The sequence below is a fragment of the Rhinoderma darwinii genome, chromosome 3 (assembly GCF_050947455.1).
Source record: "Rhinoderma darwinii isolate aRhiDar2 chromosome 3, aRhiDar2.hap1, whole genome shotgun sequence".
Taxonomy (NCBI): Eukaryota; Metazoa; Chordata; class Amphibia; order Anura; family Rhinodermatidae; genus Rhinoderma; species Rhinoderma darwinii.
This window is the reverse complement of record NC_134689.1, coordinates 293,738,182-293,762,844: the sequence shown is the minus strand read 5'-3', so window position 1 is coordinate 293,762,844 and position 24,663 is coordinate 293,738,182. Positions and strand designations below refer to the sequence as shown.

Genomic DNA, 24,663 nt, shown 5'->3' with positions numbered 1-24,663 from the left:
AAATATAATTTCTAGCATTAAAGGGGGTAGCTCAGGATGACAACCCCTATCGATATGGCCCCTCAGTGCATATAGGGGGTCCCTCGATTGGGCCCCACCCATGTGCCAGAACAGAGAGCTGCTCTGTAGGAGTGGCTACTTCTCTGGCCGGCGGGTCCTTGTATTACATGTATGGCCATCAGTTTGAAATGCATGCTTATGGAAGGCTAGTGAGAGAAGCCAGACTATTGTGAGACATCTATTTTAAAGGAATTGTCCAGGAATAAGATTAGTTTACCATTAACATAAATGGCCATTTTACCACAAGTAAATTGACTCGCTCATTTCGAATAATTAAAAATTCTGCTACCTTTATGTTTTGGGAACTCCTTCCTTGTTGGTCACTGCCACATTTAAGCATTGTAGCCACAGCTCAACTTGTACACAGCCTCCCCCTCTACCATGGCACATGGCCACTAATAGTGATAGATCTGGCACTGAATGAATACAGCACCAGATCTAATGTAGGAAGAAGTCACATAAAGAGGTCCCGTGGCTACTGTACAAAGCTGTTCTTCATACACTGTATGGGCAGAGGGGTAAAGCATGGACTAAGCTGTTTCTGAAATGTTTATCAGGGGAGTTGCTAAAACAGGATTTTTAATTTAACTAAATGTGAGTTTATTTGTAATATCGTGTCTGTTTATAGCCAATGCTTTGCCATATACTGATGTCCTTGTTCACAATAAAATATTCCTAAGAAGGAAAATGAGACCTACCTTAACAATGAAATCTGCACGCAGTGGACCCGGCACCTTTAAGATTTCCCTTTCAGATCCTTTCTGAAATTCTACTGTTGTATTTTCGATAATATAGGTTCCAGGAATAGTAAAGCTATGTTCCCCACTGTCACCTTGTAAGGTTTTTGACTCAATGACTAAAAAAGAGAAATATACATAATTAATTCATTTATAGGTACAGACGTGATGATTTCAGCAGTAGTTAAATAAATAATTATGGGGCTACATAACACCACCGATCACCATCGACAGTGAGTTCAGAAAATGGAAAGCTTATGATTATTACGGTTTTTACTCTGTCTCTTTTGCGTGCGTACTCAATTTCACTCTTACCCTACATCATCCATAATAATAATCCATAATAACCTCCTGCTAACCCTCACCTGAGATTCCTCAGTTGCTGGGCCATACCAGATTTAATGTCGTCTACGGTTGTAGCTACATTCTTGGATTTCAGATTCTCATATAAATAGAATATTGCCATTTTTTCAAACTTTTCATACATCACATGCTACAATTATCTAGTTTCCATAATCCCCTTCTTATCGAAAGGGGTTGTGTGATTTAGAAAACATATTCTCAAATAAAATTAGGGTACTCTGAGTTAAGAAATCAACGTCCCCCATTCAGGACACTCATCTATTAGCCAGAAGACAGAATGGCTACAAACAGCATCCCTCATTCTGGGGGACTTAACATGTTTATGCATTAGACAGCCAGCCAAATCATTGCAATGGTAATTGTGTAATGCTACGTTTCCTCTGGGTTAGCTCTGCATGGGAATTCAACACTTGCTTCCAGGCACCCACACAATTTACAGCTAAACACTTGGGGTCCCAGCTGTAATCATCTTATTGTTGGTTAATTCCATTAAGATCTGGATTTCAATGTGCAAATATATTAATTTACAATATCAACATATTTATAAAAGAGACTATAACAAGATACTAAATGTGGAATAGACCTGCTTTAAATCCTATGGATATTTAGCCAGAAAGTGGAGAGATATATAGGGACTATAAGTGATCAAACTTGAGTCTACAAGAAAGAATTGGGTAAAATACTTCAACTCGCCATTGGAACCCCCTAAGTGAACTATCAGCAATGTACTGTAATTTGCTTATTAACTATTCTCCCAAGTGTGATATGTGTACAACCTTTTATCCAGTGCTTCCTTTTCACAAAACAAAATGTTATATTTGTTTCTTTAAAAGAATGTTACACTGTTCAACAGAATATATCAACTTTGTCAGATTTCATTTGAAAGGTTACAATGGCCATTAGAACAGTAGTTTTACACAAGTGCCATTAAAAAGGATATTGTAATGATGGGGGTAGGGAAACAGACAAGTGAGCCCTAATCTACCCGCCACAGTCCCTGCCTACTTGCAACGACCCGCCCTAGGCGACGGGGTACAACTGGGCGACAGTCCCTACGCTCAATAAGTGCACGACAGACAAACAGACAAGGGTACACAGAAGCAAAGGGAAATGGGTCAGTTGCCCACAGCAACACCGTGAACAAGAGTGGTGAACGAGCCGAGTCAAACCAGGAGTGTACGAGGTACAAAACGCAGAGCAGGAGAGTAGTGAACAAGCCGAGTCAAACCAGGAGTGTACGAGGTACTAAACGCAGAGCAGGAGAGTAGTCAGTAAGCCAGGGTCATATGAAGCAGGGTCAAATAGTACAGAAGCTGCAGCAGGGCTAGGAAACCAAACAGAAGAATCACAAGCAAGGAGGAACAGGAAAGGCAGGTATAAATAGACAGAGGGCGGGAGCTAGCTCTGTCTGGCCAGGCTGTGATAGGCTCTCCCACTCCTAAGCCTGCCATCCTGAGTGGTGGAAGATGGAGTCAGTCTCACAGACATAGAAGCAGGTGCAGACTGATTACCTAAGGGCGTATACACAGAAGCTGTGCCTGGCAGATCCTTAACAGATATATTCCAGGTGAAAGGCCATGCAATTAATTTATTTAACCTATTTGTGTAAATGTCTCTCCTTCAGCAATGCAGTGTAGTTTCCAAATTCATACATACATACATACATACATACATACATACATACATACATACATACATACATACATACATATATGAGGATGACACTCTCTGCTTTTACAGACACCTGCATAGATTTTTCCTGGGAAAACTACAACTATATAATCCAATACTTAAATTACACACTCTTTGATCTTGCCTGATGCCTGTGCACATGAGTTTTTGCTATTTTGTAACTGTTTAAATACACGAAAGGGAATAACCTTTTGCAAATAGGGCACATAATTTTTGTACATTTTCCATCATCTCAAGATCATATCTGTGGAACACATCAATATGTATAATATTCTTTGCAGATCTGTAGATGCTAAATATTTTTTTACTGGTCTACTCAGCAATTCAGGCTCTTTAAAAAGGATTCTGCTAGTTTTGAGATGGGAAAGTTTATATTTAACCCTCATTGTTCTCTGTATGTAAATACACTTTTAACACCTTAAGGACACGGACAATTTTGGCCTTGATGACAGAACAATTTCCCTCTTTGCCATCCCGGTGCTCATAACTTTTTTATTTTTTTGTACAATGTAGCTGTATGAGACTTTTGCGGGACGAGTTGTACTTTATGTAGGTACCATTTTTGGTACAAATACATTATCGTTTAATTTATATAAATTTTTATTTCGGCAAAAATTCAGAAAAAAATCAGTTCCGCTGCCGTTTTAATTCTTTTTTTTTTATACCATACACCGATCATCATAAATAATGTTATACATTTGTTGTACATGTTGTTACGGTTGTGGCGATTCCAAATATGTCTATATTATTTTATGCTTAGGGACTTCTATTTCAAAAAGTTTATTCATTGTAAAAAATGTGTATTTCTGTGTATGATTTTACAATTGTTTTTTTTATTTAACATAAAAAAAAAAATTCAATTAATTTTACTTTTTTTTTTTAATCCCATAGAGGGATTTTTCATTTTGATTTAGATTTTTTAACTGTAATGTACTGGCATATATATCTATATACTGATTCTAGACAGGCAGTTGTTAGGACATACCTAAGTATGTCAGACAGCCCTGGGTTCCTTCAATGGACCCTAGGCTGTCTGGCGATACAAGTTATGGGCCTTGATCGCGTCACAGGGATTTCCTGTGACATGATCAAAGGGCAGTCCCCCCTTTTCAGGTTCACTTTGAATGCCGCGTTTAGCTTTGATTGCGGCATTCAATGGGCTCCGCCGTTAGAGCAGGGCTGCGTCTGTGTATTACAGCCGTTGCTCCACTCTTAATCGCGCGCGTACACGGCTGTCACACAGGACGAGAATGCTTGTCCTAATGCACCAAGCACCCGCCGCTCAGGATGAGTATTCTCGTCCTGTGTCGGCAACTAGTTAAACAGTATATTATATCTTAACAGCCCTTTAAATATACACAAAAATTTTCATTAGTTATGTGAGATGTAAAACAGTGTTTGTTTTCATGTTCTGTCTACGAGAAGATCATATTGGGAAAGATAACAAAAAACAATGACTGCTATTATGATTGGCAATATCCTCTTAGGTTGTCTTTACATGTGATAGTTTTGTTCCGAATTACATCGACATCCCAATAGTTTGGATGCATGAGGCAAGAGACCTGACAGCTGATACTGTATCTGCTTAATATTATTTTGGTGTGCATAGGGGCTTTGCTGCAACCTCTGATCAGAGGGGACAGTCATAATGTGCATTTAGACATCTCATCATGCCGATTGTAAAGCTTGATTTTCTGTTGGAATGAAACATCTTTAAAAATGGATGACAATCCTGTGTTGATAGTGTCCAGTGTTGTTAATGGATGATTTTTTTTGTTCTTATGGATAACAAAATGTGTCATTGTGCAAGCTCCTGTAGTAGAGATGGGCTGGCTTGCCGTGTGTCTTAAGGAACTTTTACAAGTAGGAGCTAGTATGGGGACGAGTGCATGTTACTCCGATCGCGCGTCCCCATACATTTCTATCATGTCGGCAATACATCTCGCTGATGTGCTGTTGACAACTATAATATTTTTGACATTTAAAACAATATGATCAGCAGATGAAGGAGCGTTTGTTCGTTCATCTGCTGATCGCTGTCCTGTTTACACAGGGCAATTATCGGGTACGAGCGTTCTTTGAATGCTCGTTTGCCTGATAATTGGTCAGTGTAAAAGGGCCTTTAAGGTGGTCATACGACAATGATTTATCTTCTGGCAAAACAATGGAGCCGGCATATTGAAATTCAACATGCCCGATCCTCATTTCCACTGACATCTTCTGTAAGGAGACAATTAGGGGACAGCCATACACATTAGATTGTTAACGGATTCTGCTGACTTCAGCTGGATTCACCAACATTGATCTAATGTCTTAAACTAGCTTTAGAAATTAATTAACTTCGAACATTTCAGGCACCAACATGTATGTTTCTGTTAATTAATTGAAAACCTGTTGGACACACAGATATACAGTCCCTCCGTGAGATGTTGGTACTGGCTGAGGGCACTAAATATACTCTATGCTGAACTCTAAAATGGATATAATGGCTGTTGCTATACAGTATAAATAGATTTCAACAGCAGAAAAGATCCGCTACAGGGTGGGGTGTTCTTTCAAATGGAAATTAAATATTTTGGAATAAAGCGTGAAACATAAAGAATTCTGCTTCTATCCATTCATTCACTATGCTAGTCAGGTTGGTCCTGCCACCCAACAAGTATTCACCAGTGCCAATGCTCTTTAAAGGTCTTATTTACCAGACCTGGAATCCAACTTCGGAATGGTAATATATATCCCCAGGTGTCTCCCCTTCTAAACTGAGACCAACATCTACAAAAAGCTAGATGAGCATTTGGCTGGGACTTTCAAGTACTAAAGACCATTGCAGATCACTGCAAAGTAACTATAGCTAATCCCTAAGACATCATAACTTCCACTAGAACTGGAAAACAGGTGTCCAAAACTGTGTTAACTCTTCAACTTCAAGCTAAATCAACATTATCTTGGCCCTGAACTGTCACATATGTCACATACAAATTAGAATGTTTCATACAAACGTGGGCTAGTCCTTTCACTGTGATTCTCACGCTGCGACTTCCATGCGGTACAGCAATTACTGTCTCTTCTCCTGTGGAAAAAAAAAAGAAATTACATTGATTGAAACAGATGTTAGGAATATCGTGTGACTTGAGCCATGCTAGCAGCTATTTGGATGAATAATAACACAGGTGTATGCATTTTACATTTAGAAGAACATCTAAGAATTTCAGAAAATACTATTTTGTTCCATAGATGAAGTTGAGGAGAAAATAGCATCCAGGCCTCCCACAATTTTTTAAAATGAAACACAGATATCCGTAAAATGGTATTTTTTCTGAAAATATGATTATCTTTTAAAAAGGAAGACCTAAGGGCGCATGCGCGCAGCTGAACATGGCGGACGTACTTTAGCCAAGCTCCGCACCTCGAGATGGCGTTTTAGCTTATAAATTAGCTTATCGGACATTTTCGGGCTGTGATCATTCCTGGAAGAGTTGACTGAATACTTGGGCACTCACCTATGGCCAGAGGGAGCGGCAGACAGGGTAAGCAATCCAAGACACAGAGGTCCGTAGCCAACAAGCTTGCTTTGGCGCCAAACTTGCAGTCGATGGGACCGCAGCAGCCGGAGGCGCTGCCACAGGCTGTTTTACCTGCACTTTCACAGGACTTCCCAGTACTCCTTAGGGAGCAACAGAGCTTGCCATCACCACCAATATCGGAGGTTCTGATGACTGATGTTCTGATGACTGATGTTCCGACTCCGGACCTGTGTGCAAAACATTTGCTGTCCTCACACGAGGTACAATATCCTCCACTCCCGTCGGCCATTATTCCCGCTCTGTCTGAGAACGCCCTATTCTCATGCATATCTAGGGCTATGCAAGCTCAGATGGGAGGGATTTGCTCTAAAATAACTGTGGTTCACCATGATCTACACAAGGTGGGTGCCCATATGGAGGCCATTGAAACAAAATTGGCTTCCATGACAACAAGGGTTAATCAGAATACTAGATTTATTGAGGATCTACAAAGTCAGTTGGATGTGCCGACTAAAAGGATTGAGGACCTTGAAAATAGGTCACGGAGGTACAACTTTAGGATCAGAGGGGTCCCTGAATCTCACATGGATATACTGAAAGTGGTCCGTATGCTGTTTACCACCTTGATACCCGATATATCGGAATCTCATATGGAAATCGATAGATTTCACAGAGCTTTGACGGCCATGAGACGGGATAGACTTCCTGGAGATATTATAGTGAAACCCCACTATTATTCTGTTAAGGAGAAAGTGATGGAAAAAGCATTGAAACTTCCTGTGATGACACTCTGTAACACTGCTATACAAATTTATGCAGATTTGGCTCCACAAACCATACAGAAACGAAGAATGTTATGTCCTATTCTACAGTCCCTCAGACAACATGCTATTACGTACAGATGGGCCTTCCCATTTCGCCTCCTCTTTATTCATAATAACCGACAACATGGTTTTTCTACACTACAGGAAGGCTAAGACCTTTTGAGAGACTTAAATCTCCTACCGATGACAGAACCTTCCAATCCATCTAAATCGCCATTACCAGCCCCTCGATTGTCTCCGATATGGCACACCCAGGGAGGTCGTGACACCATACCTCGAGAACAGCGAGTCAACTCTCGTCGCCAACAGTCTAACCCTCCTTGAAGTTAACGTAACTGTTGATATGGAATATTCTCTGGATTATACTATCTGGAGGGGTCTGTTTTGATATCAGTTTCCCACAACTACTATATTTCTCAGTTATCTGTTACTAGGATGCACTCCGCCATAATCATAGCACCCCACGTGGATCTACTTCTTGGATTTCGTTTGATGCTCATTGGATCAGGTGCTGCTTTGATGGATGTTGTTCTTCAGACATCAAGACAATATGGTTATATTTATTGCACGAGATGTGCTGTTTTGCTCCTAGTTTGTGGACGTATATTAGTTGTTTATTCTAACTAGTCCCTCATATCTTCGATATTACTGGCTTCTGGGGTTAAATCCATAGTGGAAGATGGGATTTGTATCTTAGATATCAATGGTTTTGTTTTACTCATTGTAATATTCAGTGCTTGTATGTTCTACACAACCCGAATGTCTTCAAATGTACTTAATAATAGGCTTTGCCTTCTCGAAGGTCTGCTGCCCCCCTTTAGCAGTCCTTCTTGACTGTCTAGTCGGTAGACTATGGCTAGTACTAGATGCTTTTTGTGTCTGTTCCATTTTAGTTTTTTTCACTCCCTTCCCCTCCCCTTTTTTCCCCATTCTTTCCCTTCTTCTCTATGACAAGATAATAACAACCTCATGTTTATATTTCATGCTATGTAATGGCGACCACGGCCTCTACTAAAGCTTGTTGCTTACGTACTCATAATGTGCAGGGACTTAACTCTCTGATCAAACGTCGTAAAGCCTTTTTGTATAATAAGTCTACCCATGTTGATATACTTTTTTTTGCAGGAAATGCATTTCTCTACCTCTTCTGTTCCATCATACTTTCATAGACATTACTCACAACACTTCATGGCTAGCGCCTCTACTAAGCACAGGGGAGTTGGCATATGGATGGCATCGATCTCTTCCATTTACACCAAGTAAGACGATTTCTGATCCAGATGGCAGGTACATCTTTGTCCCAGGTATGTTATATGATTCCCCTGTAACCTTCATCACCTACTACGCCCCGAATTCTAATCAGCCTTCTTTTTTCCAATGCATGTGGCGTCATATTCAGCCGTTTATAGAGGGCCCGATTATTATGGGGGGGGGGGTGACTCTAATATTGCTCTGGACGCTTCTATGGATAAATCACATGCTTCTCAGGTTCGATACATTCCTCCTACTCCAACTAGTCTACAGGTAGCGCGATTCTTTCAATCCATTGATGTTATAGATATATGGCGGGAGTTCAATCCTACGGCGAGGGATTACACTTTTTTTTCCTCAGCTCGTAATATCCATACTCGCATTGACCATATTTTGCTTTCCACCAGTTTGCTTCCTAAAGTTACTGATGCTAGAATTTTGGCTACCTCCTGGTCTGATCATGATCCAATTGTGGTTAGTTTATCAGATTTTTGTGATAGACCTCCTATTTCATCTTGGAGATTGAACGAGTCCTTATTCTCAGACCCGGAGACAGTCAAAGAAATACATCCTGAACTGGAAACTTACTTCTAATGTAATAAATCCCAGGACACTTCGGCGATATCCAATTGGATAGCTCATAAATCTGTGATTAAGGGTAAGATCATTCAGATAGCCTCCCGTACCAAGAGATGCTCTAAAGATTTATTAGCTTCAAAGGAAAAAAGGTTTGAGGATTAGTCACGTCTATTTAAGAGTAAACCATCGGGGACCATAAAAGCTCAACTTGCAGAAGCAAGGACTGAATTTAATTTATGTCTAACTAGCTGGGCGGAAAAAAGTCTTAGATGGTCACAGCATACATTTTTCTCACAAGGGGACAAACCGGGGACATTACTTGCTAGACGTCTCACTCTTAGATTGGTTGACTCGACACCCCCGAAATAACGTTTGGCTGATGGAACTCTTTCACAGAATCCCACAAAATTTTTGCAGACCTTTTACTATTTTTATACAACATTGTATTCGGCACCATCTCGGTTTGATGTTAATAAAGCTGATGCCCTTATGGACACTGCTATCCCTACTCGACTTTCCCAATCGGATAGGGATGTACTTGATGCGGAATTCACTATAGACTAAGTTTTAGATGTTGTTAAAAATCTGAAGGCTCACAAAGCTCCAGGATCTGATGGTTTCTCTTCAGGATATTATAAAAAAATGTGAGATGTTTTGGCCTCACATTTAGTAGAGTTGTTCAATGCATATAGGGAGGATAATAGTTTGCCACCCTTTTCAAATTTGGCCTACATACACTTTATCTCTTAACCTCATAAGGATCATACGGATCATTCCAATTACCGTCTGATTTCCCTTCTAGATGTAGATCTTAAAATTATGACAATTTTAGCCACCAGATTGAATTCCTTCCTCCCATCCTATATTCACAAAGATCAAATGGGTTTTATTCCCTTTCGCCAGGTGGAGGATCAAACGAGACGAGCTGTGGGTATGATATCTGAAGTTCGCTCGGGTTGGGATGGGACTTCTGGACGCCAATGTATGCTTTTAAGCCTTGACCTCCAAAAGGCATTTGATTCTTTATCCTGGGAATATTTGTTATTTGTTCTTAATAAGATGGGATTCGGTTCCAATTCTCTCTCAATTCTTAATAAACTATATCGCTTACCTACGGCAAAAATCTATTCTAGAGGGTATTTGTCGGTATTTGTCGAGAGCTTTTCCTATACACTGGGTTGTCATCTATCCCCATCCTTGTTTGCGCTGACTATTGAACCACTAGCTAACTTGATCAGGAATTATCCCGATGTCAGGGGGGTGGAGGTGGGGGGAGTTGAACATAAATGTGCACTATTTGCGGATTATATACTTTTGGGATAATCGTAGACTGACTTATTTAGGCATCAAATTAACGCCCTTCGTAAAATCCATGTATAATGAAAATTTGCCTTCACTTTTTAAACAAATAGTTGCAGATCTTCAAAAATGGTCTCCCCTCCATCTCTCCTGGTTTGGTCGTATTGCTTCAATTAAAATGACGATATTGCCCAGACTTCAATATTTCTTTCGCACTATTCCTATTGTGGTCCCAAAAAAGTTGCTTAAGATGATTCAAACGCTTATTATGACTTTCATATGGAGTACTAAACATCTGAGGATACAAAGAACCACTTTGTTTACTCCTAAACTTGCGGGAGGGTTGGGAGTTCCTGATATTCTGCATTATTATCATGCGGCTAGATTGGCACAATTTACGGATATTTATGTAAGACCTTATTGCCCACAATGGACACAACTAGAAATGGCTGCATGTTCTCGTTTTCCGTTGGAAACCATATTATGGATGGAATCTTCAGATCGACCTCCAGTCCTCTCCCCTGTGCTTTCTCAGACGCTACAGTTGTGGGATTCTCTTACAAAAAGGTTTCATATTAAATCTCCTCACAACTATTACCTGCAATCCTGCTTTTCCTCTGGGACTATGCAGCTCTGAATTCCGTTGGTAGCTTAATAAGGGGTTATACAGGATTAAAGATTTTTTTATTGGAGGTGACATTAGAATTTTGGATTACTTTAGAAAATCCCATTCGTTGCCTTCATTGGAACATTTGAGATACCTGCAGATACGCCATTTTTTGTTAGCCTGGAAATCTAAGATAGATAATATCAGCACTTTAACTACTTTTGAACGTTTTTGTTGGCTTCCTAAATCTAGACGTAAGATCTCTTCCATTTATTCGAATCTGGTTACCTCTACGGGTAAACTCCCCTATATGACTCGTTGGGAGGGAGATTTGTGTTCTGATATTGACTTGGATCAGTGGAGAGAAATGGCGTGTCTGACCTCGAAGTTATCAATTAATACATCCTTGGTTGAGGCAGGTTATAAGGTTTTGATGAGATGGTTCCGACTCGTATAGCTCAATTCTATACTTCTGCTGATTACCATTGCTTTCGGCAGTGCGGATCTGAAGGCACACTATTGCATATTTTATGGGAATGCCCAATAGTCCGTTTTTGGAGACAGGTATACCAGCTCATTCAAAATATTATTAAAGTTGAACCTCCCAGTAATGTTGTTATGGCCCTGCTATGTGGTCCCATTCCATCAGTTGGAACATACACACCTAAATTTATTCAATGTGTATTTTTGGCAGCTAAAATCACCATTGCTAGAGCCTGGCGTTAATCTACACTACCTATGGAGATACTTATTTCTAAAATCTCGTGGATTATTGTCAATGATCGCCTTTCACATATATTGTCTGACACTTTGGATAAATTTTATAAAATATAAGCCCCATGAAGGAACGGTGCACTTCCTTGACTACATAGAGATGGATATGAACCCCCTCTACCCTTCTACCTTTCCTCCCTCCCACCTCTTTGTTATTGTGTTTTTCTTTTCTTTTTGAGGATACTTAGGCTGGATTCACACGAGCATGTTCGGTCCGTAAAGGACGGAACGTATTTCGGCCGCAAGTCCCGGACCGAACACACTGCAGGGAGCCTGGCTCCTAGCATCATAGTTATGTACGACGCTAGGAGTCCCTGCCTCGCTGCGGGACAACTGTCCCGTACTGTAATCATGTTTTCAGTACCGGACAGTAGTTCCACGGAGAGGCAGGGACTCCTAGCGTCGTACATAACTATGATGAAAGGAGCCCGGCTCCCTGCAATGTGTTCAGTTCGGGACTTGCGGCCGACATACATTCTGTCCTTTACGGACCGAACATGCTCGTGTGAATCCAGCCTTAGTTTACCTCTGTAGGGATTGTGATGTCGATGGCAGTTACCTATTCATGATACGATTGCATTTACATGCTTTATATTTTGCATGATTTTTGACATCATAGACTTTCATGTAATGTAGGTTTGGATACGTGGCCATGTTGGCCTACCTCATTCTGTACTCTGTATTATCGTATTTATATCTATGTGACTCCGCAAGTCTGTGTTTTTGTTACATTTTCAAAAAATTGTTCAATAAAAATCTATTGAAACTAAAAAGGTAGACCTTTAATTCAGCACAACTTAATTTAACTTTAAACAAACATTAGTTTACATATTATTATATTTTGGCATTGTGCGTTATTTCCATGTTATATCACTATTATTATAGGGTTAGAACAGATAATTCCACTATTTGGGGCTGTTCACATCTAGTTTTTTTTACCTATGTTTGACATATATGCCAGTAACCTCTCCCAATATTTACGTTAAATGTAGGCTGTGACAGATGCCTAACAATGGCATTCGTTACTTATAATCTAAAATAGTATCCATTTAACAGATTCAAGTGGTTTCCGCCTCTGACCTCCAATTTAAATTAATAGGAGGCAGAAAATACCTGCGGCGCCCGAGCTTTTTTGCCTGCGACTTTTGCATTCGCTTCAACGGCTTAAGAAAAAACACATAAAAAAAGGTCCAACAAAGCTATCAATTCCTGAAGGAATTTTAGTCAGATTTTTTTTTTCTTACAAAAAACGTGTGTAAACATACCCTACGCGTTGTAGTGCTTTTTTTTTTTTTTTACCCATTTCCGTATTTCTCTAAACAATTTTTGGTAGGGGTGCCCTGAGGAAATTTTATTTTTCCAGTGCTGCCTCGAGTCTGAAAAGGTTGGGAAACTCTGTACAAGGCTACATGATCCCGTCGTGGAGCAAGTCAGTTCATCGTGGGAACAGGGCCTAGATGAGTAAAATGTTTAGTTTTGTTTGGGGGCACTGTCTACAAGGGGAAGGTGGGGGGCTGTATGGGACAATCTACAAGGAGGATGTGGGGGATTGTGTCACTGTCTACAGGGAGGCTGTATGGCAAAATCTACAGGTGGCACTATATTGTGTGGGGGCACTAAGCGGACATTATACTGTGCAGGGGTACTACAGGGGGCATAATACCGTGGGCACAATTAGAGGACAAAATACTGTGTCCTTGTAGGGGTTGTATATATTATTAAATATTATTATTACTGTATCGGGGCACTAAAGGGGCATTATGATTTTTTTATGGGTCATTTTTTTAAAATGATAAGGTGGGCGCCAAATGATGATTTCGCACGGGGCGTTATCTATCCTAAGGCCGACCCTGGTTGTGTGTATAAATTATTACGTTGTATTTTTATATACTGCGTGCTGTTTGCTATGTTCTTACAAAATAAAGAAGTGGTGCACATATTGGTGCACTTCTCACAACATCTAGCACCCTCTGCAGTCTTCCCCTTGTCTCAGGGTGTCACCTTCTTACCTCCACAACACTGTGAGTGCCTAATTAACATATACATACACATAATGTACATATGAATACACACTGATCATTATATTCATATGCAACTTTTCCTCCAGCGGATGTCCTTTCCCCAGGGCCACTTTTAGGCCTACTGCATCTGTAGGTAAATCCAGCCCTGTAATTCATTACACTGAATTAGAACCCATAGACTTCCATCTAAAGGCTTAAACTCAAAATATTTTACTACCATTGGAAACCACAGATTTTTTTTTCAGTAGTATGTATAATGTTAATCTGTACAATGTATATAGTGAACACACAGCTCCGTTTAATGTACAGGGTACTTATATACACATAAAGCTGAGCATTTATACTTTTTTTGCCCAGATAGAATGAGAATTTACTAAACTGATCATATCCTTGCTATATAATTGGTTCACGTTTTTGGTAAAGCAAAACTGAAATCATTTATAATCCCACAGAAACAGTTAGACACCAAATATTGTATGTCTCTCACCCTGTTGTGTCATCCATAAACAACTGATCGTGCTGCCTTTATAGACCATGAAAAGAGTAAAAATTGCTACAGCAAATATGTTTGCAGGACTGCTTTTCATCTGCTCATTATCACTGGAGGTGGAGGAGAATCTCAATCCTTGGGCCTATGACATATTGCTTGCTTTTCACAAACAAGCTCACAAGTTAAAATCAAACAGTCACGTTCACCTTCTGCATGCCAGTCCTAAGTGGAACTCTGCCACTAAAAAGATATTTTGGGCCAAATATTTTGCAGAACTTCTCACTTAAACCACTTTTAACCACCCAGGACTGTTCCAGGATTCCAGTTTACCATCAATTTATCACAGTAGAGGTTCCAGCAAAAGGCTTGCAAGTGAATGATCCTAATCTCCTCAGACCTACACCTAGAGATACACAATACTTGTGTATTTCTTTCCAAGCAAAATATATCTACAACCAACATCGGGAATTTGTGGGATCCCAAACTACAGATTTTGACATGTACAATACTCATATTTCAATGTGGGATTTCTAAAATTCACTTAAGTAGATTTTGCGTGTATTTTTGTTCTAAAAATTGTCCTGTATAAAACCCAGGATTTGTGTGCCCACAGGATAAACATTTATGGTCAGAGTTTTGTTCATAAATATGCCAGTTAGCGACTTGCACCTTGGCATTAAGTTATAGATATCAAACAAATTCTTGGCATTAATTTATAAATATCACACAAAGCCTAAATAAAATGATAAATTGGCATTATAAATCTTGGAATCACATGTATCAATGGAATCAAATTAAGTTTATTTTGTATATTAATTTAGCATCTTCTAACTGCCAAAAAACTGATATTCAACCATTTCAGGCATATATTGACTGGGGATCTGCTTAAGGCGTCATGCTCTTGAACGTTTAAAAAAAGCTTTAGTGATGTTTATTAGGAGGAAATTTAGGATCAAAGCCTTTAACTTTCTTCTTGGACCACAAAAACATCTTGTGAGAAAAGTGTTGAACCACAGGGTATACCTGGTATTGTAAAATGCACTCTAATCATTGGCATATGATCATGAAGGGCAGTCATCCAACCTGAGTCCAACAATATTGCTGCCCATATTATTATATGTGTGACCAATTCTCTGATAAGAACAAAAAATCCCCTCAAAACACACACTAAAACTAGAAGTGAGAAAAAAATGCCAACTTCTTTTCCCAACTTCATAGTCTATGCTCATGAGAGGCGACAAGTAAGGTGAGATAAATGCCTCCGAAGTAAAGCACCACTATATTAGAGTGTTGCTATGGCGCTACTCAATGCAGTCCCATGGCTACCATCACATGTTCAAAAGTAACACAATATGCATATAAAGTTACTGTCTAGCCCGATGCCTTATAGATGGCATAGGATAACTACTTGGGTTTCAGGCTAATAAAATTCACCTGCATAGTTGCCTAGCATATATGTATATACATATATGCACAATGCATTCGGAAAGTCTTCAGACCATTTCACTTTTTCTCACATTTTGTTATATTAAGGACCTGTGCTAAAACAAAAAAAATTCAGATTTGTCCCCATCATTCTGCACTAAATACCCCATGATGACCAAGTGAAAACAGAATTTTAGAAATGTTAGCAAATTTATTAAAAGTGAAAAACTCTAATTTCTCATGGACATAAGTATTCAGACCCTTTGCTATAACACTTGAAATTTAGCTCTAGATCACCTCTAGATCACCTTTGAAATGTTTCTACACCTTGATTGGAGTCCACTTGTGGTAAATTCATTTGATTGGACATGATTTGGAAAGACACACCTCTGTCTATATAAGGTCTCACAGCTGACAATGCATATCAGAGCAAAAACCAAGCCATGAAGAGGAAAGAACTGCCTGTAGAGCTCAGAGACAGGATTGTTTGGAGACACAGATCTAGAGAAGGGTACAAAAACATTTCTGCTGCACTGAAAGTTCCCAAGAGCACAGTGGCCTCCATAATTCTTAAATGGAAGAAGTTTGGAACAACCAGGATTCTTCCTAGAGCTGGCCGCCCCACCAAACTAAAGTAAACAGGGGGAAAGGGCCTTTGTAAGAGAGGTAACCAAGAATGTAAAGGCCACTCAGGCTAAGCTCCAAAGATCCTGTGTGCAGTTGAGAGAAACTTACAGAAGGTCAACCATCACTGCTCATCACCTGCCCAATACTATCCCTACAGTGAAGAATTGGTGGTGGCAGCATCATGATTTGGGGGTATTTTTCAGAGGCTGGGACAGGGAGACTGGTCAGGGTTGAGGGAAAGATGAATGAAGCAAAGTACAGAGATATTCTTAATGAAAACCTGATCCAGAGTGCTCTGGACCTCAGACTGGGCCAAAGGTTCACCTTTCAACAAGCCAATGACCCTAAGCACACAGCCAAGACAACACAGGAGTGGCTTAGGGACAACCCTATGTATTGAGTGGCCCAGCCGGAGCCCTGACTTGAACCCAATTTAAAGTCCTAAAAATTGCTGAACACCAAAGGTCCCCATTCAACCTGACAAAGCTTGAGAGGATCTGCAGAGAAGACTGGCAGAAAATCCACAAATCCAGGAGTGCAAACCTTGTGGCATCATACCCAAGAAGATTGGAGGCTGTTATCACTGCCAAAGGTGTTTCAACTAAGTACTGAGTCCTATTGCAGGACTGAAACGTTGCATTTTTCTGGATGTTGACTGAATAAATCACACTTTTTTTTATTGCTTATCGGAGTGCTGCAAGATCTTTCTTTGAAAATTGTTATTAGTCCAGGGGATCGGTACTACTTGCTGGGCACCCAGATATATATTTTTCCTGGGGTCAGTGCTGCTACTTTCTTCTTTTTTGTCTATACATATATATGTTTGAGAAAGGTCCTATTGCAGGACTGAAACGTTGCATTTCTGCTTGATGTGGACTGAATAAATCTAATTTTTTTTGCCTATTGGAGTGCTGCAAGATCTTCTTTTTTTAAATACCTGTATTTAGTTTTGTCCAAGGATCAGGGCTACTTGCTGAGCACCCAGTCTCTTATATTTATATACCTTGTCGTGGGGAGAGTGCTGCTGTTTTTCTACGTTGTATGTATGTATGTATATACATATACATATATATATATATATATATATATATATATATATATATATATATATATATTATTTTCAAGGATATAAAGGTTTCACTTCACAAACTTCTCTTGTACACTGTCCAGAAGTATGTCGTCTGTTCTGATGGTAGTGGGAATATTTACACGTGTTCATGCAATGGACATTACGTATAGATACACTGGAAGTCCCAGACAAGCTAATTGCAACAATCACTTCATATGTCACATTGAATAAAAGACAAAAATATTTTGTTTGACAAGGTCTGTGTTTGCGGTATAGAGCTTTCTGGAGCTGTATCAATACACAGACTTGTATTTATCAAACTTATCACCTGACACAAGCATGCGGAGTGCCACGGCTGCTTGACTCATTTGTAATGTTTTCAGGCTGATGTAAGATTATACACATGGTAACAGATGGAAGCTTTTCTTAAGGAAGGCCATAAAAGGAAATATTTATTCTGGAAGACAGTACAAGTTTCTGTTTGTTGTGGATTATGATTAAAGTCACAAATCTCACTTCCACTTCTGCAGAGGGGGGCACATACTTCCCAAGTATCCCTCTTTTTAAGAGAGAGCCCCTACAGTCTATTTCACTCAAATACCTCTGTCCCTCTTTGATCCTGAAATGTTTTGGAACCGATCAATAGATTTTATTAATGACTTTACTTTATTGCTCCAAAAAGTGTCAGTCTGTCTCCTAACCACACATTATCCCATGTCCTATATATATTATTCCATGATATACTACTATTTTTATCATTGCCTTCTGGGTTTTGTAGTAAGGTTCTGTTTATTCTTGTTTAGGGACTAAATTCTGCATAAACACATGGAGCGTAAAATCCTGATATATACCATACAGTGGCATAAGTTATCCATAGGCCTCATTTAAAAAAAACAATTATTGCCATCTGTCAGTTCTATAGATGTTAACGTGCACACCAAACATATTGTGGACAGAGCCTAATATGTAAATGAAACATGGAAGACATGAAACTGTCAACACATTCATTCTACCCTATTTGTAGGCATCATATTAGAGTTGAAGGTATACTGAAGGAAAGCCTAAAGTCCTTTAAATCATACAGTAAACTTTATAACAACATAGTGTGTGCACTATGATAATGTGAGCGGATAAATACGATACACTGGCTGAATGATGTGGAGAACACCCCAGCACATGAATAAGCCTGACTCACAGCATGGAAATTTGGGTCTCTGTGCTCACATCAGAAGGATTAGGACTCTCTCATTCTAAAGGTTAATAGATGTCCCATGTGTCAGACCTTCACTAATCACATTTTTATGCCATAACTAATTAGCATGTCATAAAAGTGTATGAACATAATATATGTTATATGAAAATTGGAGGAGTCATTCAGCTCACAAGTCTCGGCGTTTGATCCTGGGTTGCGTACAGATCCTCGTTTTGGCACTCAATTGAATCACAGGATAAGAAAAAAAACGTTTTGATTCAGCGCTTAGTTTAAAAGGAATACTTTCCACTTTATCGTGAATTTTCTTAAAATTGCAACGAGCCCAGAGGGTTGGATGCAATGAGCCCACGCGTTTGAAACGAATCACTCGTTCTTATTCATGGCATATCATAGTTTGAAACGCGTAGGCTCATTGCATCCACCTCTCTGTGCTCGTTGCAATTTTAAGAAAATTCACGATAAAGTGGAAAGTATTCCTTTTAAACTAAGCGCTGGATCAAAACGTTTTTTTTCTTATCCTGTGATTCAATTGAGTGGCAAAAGTATTCGTTTTAAACTTTGCGCTGGTTAAAAAAAAAATAATTCTTATCGTGTAATATATGTTATATCTGATAGGAATTGATCATTTCTACAAAATAGCACACACAAGCTATGTATAGTGATTGAATGCAGCAAAGCGGATTTGTCTGAAACGTTTCGATTGTAAAGTGAGAGATTCTAATAATATCGATGTATTTGGTAATTGCTGTAAATGCAATTCCAGAGATGTAACTCGAGCTCCTGGGTCTAAATACAAATCTGTAACAAAGCCCTCCATATACCATGCACCATTTATAATACTAGTGTCTTCTTATGAGGCCTTTGGATCCCCAGGCACAAGTGCCCAGTTGTAACTGCTATCTCTGAACACCTTATAGCTACGCCCTGTGCAATTCTCTTCCTCGTTCACCTTTGGCTCATAGGCACTTCAGTATGAACGATGAGTTCTCAGACCACAGCTTCCCGTTTTATTGTGAATAGAAGCTCACACTCCATCAATGCAAAGCAGACCTGCCTTAAATAAGCGGCATCCTCTTGTGATCAGTCCCCTGAATTTTTCCTGTTTTATAAACATGGTGGCAGTAGAGCACTATACAACAATGTTATTATTCTCAAATCCTATTTCATGATATTCTAATAGACCCTCATAAATCATTCATTAAATGCGGCATACAGAATATAAAACATTAACATTGCCTTGCTAATTCAGTTCTAACACAACATTTGTATACTGTATACCATAAGGGCAATAGTTAAAACATACAAAAGGATATTTAATTGTCGGCTTTTTGTTTTTTCTTTTAACGGTAGCAGGATGTATTCTGAGTGTGTTTGTCCTAGTCTTTGTGCTGTAAAATAATCCTCTTCTGCAACGGGAAGGAAATCCTGCTAATGCCACAATACTATACTGTCTATATGGGAACTCCCCGTTTCCTTTAATGCAATTACTGCAAATGAGGATCCTTTTATGTCACCTTCTAATGAAGGGTCAGGGCACCCAGATGTTACAGTGATTAACTATTGTGAGGTCTTATTGTCCTATGGAATTATTAACTGTCAGAGGATATCTAAAAATACATAGAGTGCGGTACAGCTGATTATAGCATGAGGCGTCCTTGCAGTCCTGGGATCTCCCCCAGTTATACATTCAAGAAAATGACTTGTATTTTAAGTTATTTTACATTTAAAATACAATATTTTAGTAATCTAAGAAAAATTCCGACACAACCCTTCTCGCATTCACCAAACCCAACTTGCAAGCAAAAGTGTATGAAAGGGGGAATACAGGGTTAAACCTTGCATCCATGACAGCACTGGCTCTGTCTCCTGGAACCCAGGCTGTATGCGCTCAAGCCATGAGAGCAGTCAGAAAATACACTGCACTGAGTGCTGTCATTATAACATTTGCGCGCTTGTGTTTGTGGCTGGTACTGTTAAGGGAACAGCTAGCACTGTTAGAGGGGCATTTTGCTGACTCTATTAAGGGCATAGGTGGCTGGCACAGCACTATGGTTGGCATTTGGGGAGCTTAATGGAGCCATGACAGCTATGACACATCTGGTGTGAAACCGATTCTGACAAATCCCATTGACTTCTAATGGGTCCTCCAGGTTTCCATTTTTATTTTTTTTTACAGGAAAGAATAGCAGAGCACACTATTCAATGGAAACTTGACGGAACGGAGCCTAGCGGTAGTGTGAACAGAGCCAGTACTTTGGTTGATGATCCATATCTGACATTTCTAAGCTCCTATTCTTGTGCTTTCCTGTAAAGGGGTAAAGATTAAGGAGGTCCTAGACTTACGTGTTGATTTTTTTCTCACTACTGGTTATTAATACAATGCTGCCAAATATCCAATTTTGAAAGTGTTACAGATTTGCTCGTTAAATTAATTCTTTTCTTTTAGGAAAAGTCTTGGCACTTTAGTATTTTTAATCCAGCTCTCTCCATCCCAGAGGAGCCATACACAGTGCACGACCTGGTGTTCTATGACTTCAACACCAAGATGTTTAAAGAACGAGAAAGAATGAATTTAGTAGAAAAATAATCTGTTCTACAGTAAAGATATGGCATGAGGAATGAATTGTGAGGTCTCTACATGGCCCTTTACTGATTCTCTGAGAAGCCACATTTTGTACTATTCATTGTACACTGAAAGGCTATGTTCACACGCAGTGCTTAAAGACATAATACGGGCGTTTTACGCCTCGAATTACGCCTGAAAAAACTGCTCCATTACGCCTACAAACATCTGCCCAGTGCTTTCAATGGGTTTTACGATGTTCTGTTCCCACGAGTTGTAATTTTACGCGTCGCTGTCAAAAGAAGGCGCGTAAAATGACGTCCGTGTGCATGTCACTTCTTGAGACGTTTTTGGAGCCGTTGTTCATTGACTCCATTTAAAAACAGCTCCAATAACGTCCATAAAATACGCTGCGGAAAACGCGAGTAGTTACAAAAACGTCTGAAAATCAGGAGCTGTTTTCGGGCGAAAACAGCTCCTTAATTTCAGTCGTATTTTGCTACTGCCTCTGAACATACCCTAATTCCTCTTATCCTCTTCGAGATCTAATGTATGACTTCTGTATATACAACTACTACTGAACCATGGCATTACTTAGGCCTCATGCACACTTCCATCACCGTTTTCTCGGCCGTTTTTGACGGATCCGTGTGTCCGTTTTTGTTTCCGTGTGCACTCCGTTTCCGTTCCGTGTTTCCGTTTTACACAGACGTTTTGCTTCCGTTTTTCCGTTTAAAAAACGGATGTGAACTTCATTTGAACCTGTCACATGTCCCAGGAACCACCCATAGAAAGTTTACAACAAGTTTTTGGTGCTGTTTTCTGCAGCTTTCAGAGCATAGAGAACAGTTTGAGATTACTCTGCTTGGCTTACTTTGGTTTTATGGGTGTTTTGGAGTGAAAATATTAGTCTATCTTCAGGAATGAATGTTTACTGTAGTCTGTGAGTCTGTGAACTTTTGCTCACCCAGCCGTTGCTATGGCAACGGATCCGCCAAAAAACGGACGGCACACGGAAGCCTTCCGTGTGCCATCCGTTTTTTTCACTGACCCATTGACTTCTATGGGCCACACGGTCACTGAATCACTGAGCAAAGTAGGACATGCTCTACTTTGCACGGAATGGAACAACGGATCCGTTTAAATAACTGAAGTGTGCATGGGGCCATTGAAATGAATGGGTTCAGGGTGCTATCAGTGACAAAGGACTGAAGGAAAAAACTTAAGTGTGCATGAGGCCTTATAGTTAACCATATAACTCCAATCAGAGATAGTGGCCCACATGTACTAATGCTGTCTAATAATTAGACATCATAAACTTTGACTAGGCAGTCACATAATGTGACAAATATCACAGTGGTGCAATGCCGTTTGATAATTTTGGTGGATCTTACATGACTTGTTAGACACTTTTCTCTTCCTTATACCACTTTTGATGTGTCTCATTTTGCGACTGAATTTTGTGCCAGTTTTTTGGCACATTTTTGCCACACAGTGACTCACATTGAGCATGTTATATTAGGATTTGTTAAAAACTGTGATACAAACATATGTTTTAAACAAGATTTGGTCTCAGTTTGATGACAAGTTGTTCCTGTTTTTACTCCTAGTTATAGTATGAGCGTCTGGACAACTCCCCGTGAGCCAATGGTTCCATCCAAATAATAACTATTGGTTAACCCTGAAGTAAACCTTCCCGACATTCTCTCAGGGTTTTAGACATTCAACATACACAAATCTGACATATTGATCATCTCAATTTCTTTCTTCCTTCTTTAAATTTCTAGCTTAATTTCACATATTTGGGACATGCATTATAAATAGACTACATTATACTTATTAAAATCATGTTAGAGTTCGTTGTAAGGGATCTAATGTACTAACATGGCAGGATTTCAGGATTTTTTTTTGTGGTTCAGAAGAATACAATCAATGAAAATGAATGTCCTCCTCCAACTCCTTTATCTTTTCCAGATATTGCTCACACATTTTCTCTCCCTTTTTCTTAGAAGACTAGAGATAAACCCAAATTGGGATACAATTATGTTCTACAAACGAAAACCAAAGGTGGTATGGGCCTTCTGCACTTAATGTTTCTTTGCTTGCTTTTATTGTAGACTGTTTCCACCAAAGACAAATTAAATAAAGGGTAGGATTAGAGGAGGCAATGTTGGAAGTCACCCAGTCTACCTATTTGTAACTTGAACCTAAACATAGACCAGTGCTTACTTGTGACATGACTTCTGGTACTAAAATTCTGGGACAAAATAATAATTAAAATAAGAGGGTATAGTCACACATTGCAAAAAAGAAAAAACACTCCCCACAAAAAACAAATGTGACATAACCGTGGCATGTGCATTTAACATCTTGATGAAGTACTTAGAAACCTCAGTTGTCTTATGTCTATATTTTACTGAGCAGTCCATATGTACATACAGAACGCTCAATTCTGTATGTTTCACATGAGGATCATAGTTCATGACCCATGTTTAGTACAAACATGGCTCTATTGAGTAATGCTATATTGGGCAAAAGAACTGTTATTCCTCCTTTCCACAAAGCATCAACCATTGAAACCTTTTTATGTAATAGACCCTAAAATCTTAGGCCATATATTGGCCATTGAAACGTTTATAGTCCAACAGTCCTGTTACACTCTGAATTTAGCAGCACATAACCTAGCAGAGAAGACTGCCTTATATTAGAATAAATAGCAATTATCAAAAAAACAGATGAATAAGGATAAAAGATTCATGAGGAACTTACGTTTTTCAGTGGAGAGATGTGTTTTGGATTGTCCTCTGACCAGCCGGCATGTAGACCCATCTCCAGCGCACACTCCACAATTGTCTTCTTTGGCATTGCTCCCAAGCTGCCGATCGCAGCCAACCGCCTGCCAACATCAACAGCAAAGTCAGAAGGAGGGCAGACCTGTAGTACACATGCTCAGGTTTCTGGAATTTTATTTATTATGTTATGCTTCTCATTTTATGAGCTGGCCTAATTCTGTCAGAGCACACATTGTTCCTCAGTTGATGTTAGACACATCCTGTGGCACCGTATCATTTATGTTATTTGAATAAAATAGATTGGTTATCAGTTGTTACAATGCAAACTCCAAGTAAAAGTACAAAGTATAGTATTACTATATTGCTTTACCAATGTTTCTGGCTCATTATGCAATTTAATGGGAATGTCTGTTATAGATATCTGTATGTATGATTAAAGTGCATTCTGGTGTTACACCTTTATTTAGTGCTTAAAATTAGACTTCACATTTGAGAAATATTGGCTCTTTTGTGAGGAAATGCAAAATCTGTAATCTTAGTTTTCACTTTTTTATTTTACTTTGTGCAAAAATGTTCTGTTGCTACCTGGAAACTGTCACCAATCTGCAGTCGACAGATGAGTTATTCTTTGTTTAGTACATTGAGTGTATACTGATGTAGAATTATTAATGTGCTGTGGGTCTGATTTATTCATTAACACTTTAATACACTCAACTTTGCAAATAGTCTTGATTAAAAATGTCCTATCGTTTT

At 39.3% G+C, this 24,663-nt stretch overlaps 1 protein-coding gene across 1 annotated transcript in view; it reads right to left on the bottom strand.

Moving 5' to 3' along the window:
• The window catches only part of ADAMTSL3 (ADAMTS like 3), a 465,354-nt gene that overhangs the window by 154,866 nt on the left and 285,825 nt on the right, over window positions 1-24,663 (bottom strand). The window contains exons 7-9 of the mRNA XM_075858077.1: window positions 23,888-24,014; window positions 5,848-5,922; window positions 759-916 (exon numbers count right to left, since the gene is read on the bottom strand). Of these exons, the coding sequence (XP_075714192.1) occupies window positions 759-916; window positions 5,848-5,922; window positions 23,888-24,014 (360 nt within the window). The remainder of the gene's footprint in view (window positions 1-758; window positions 917-5,847; window positions 5,923-23,887; window positions 24,015-24,663) is intronic.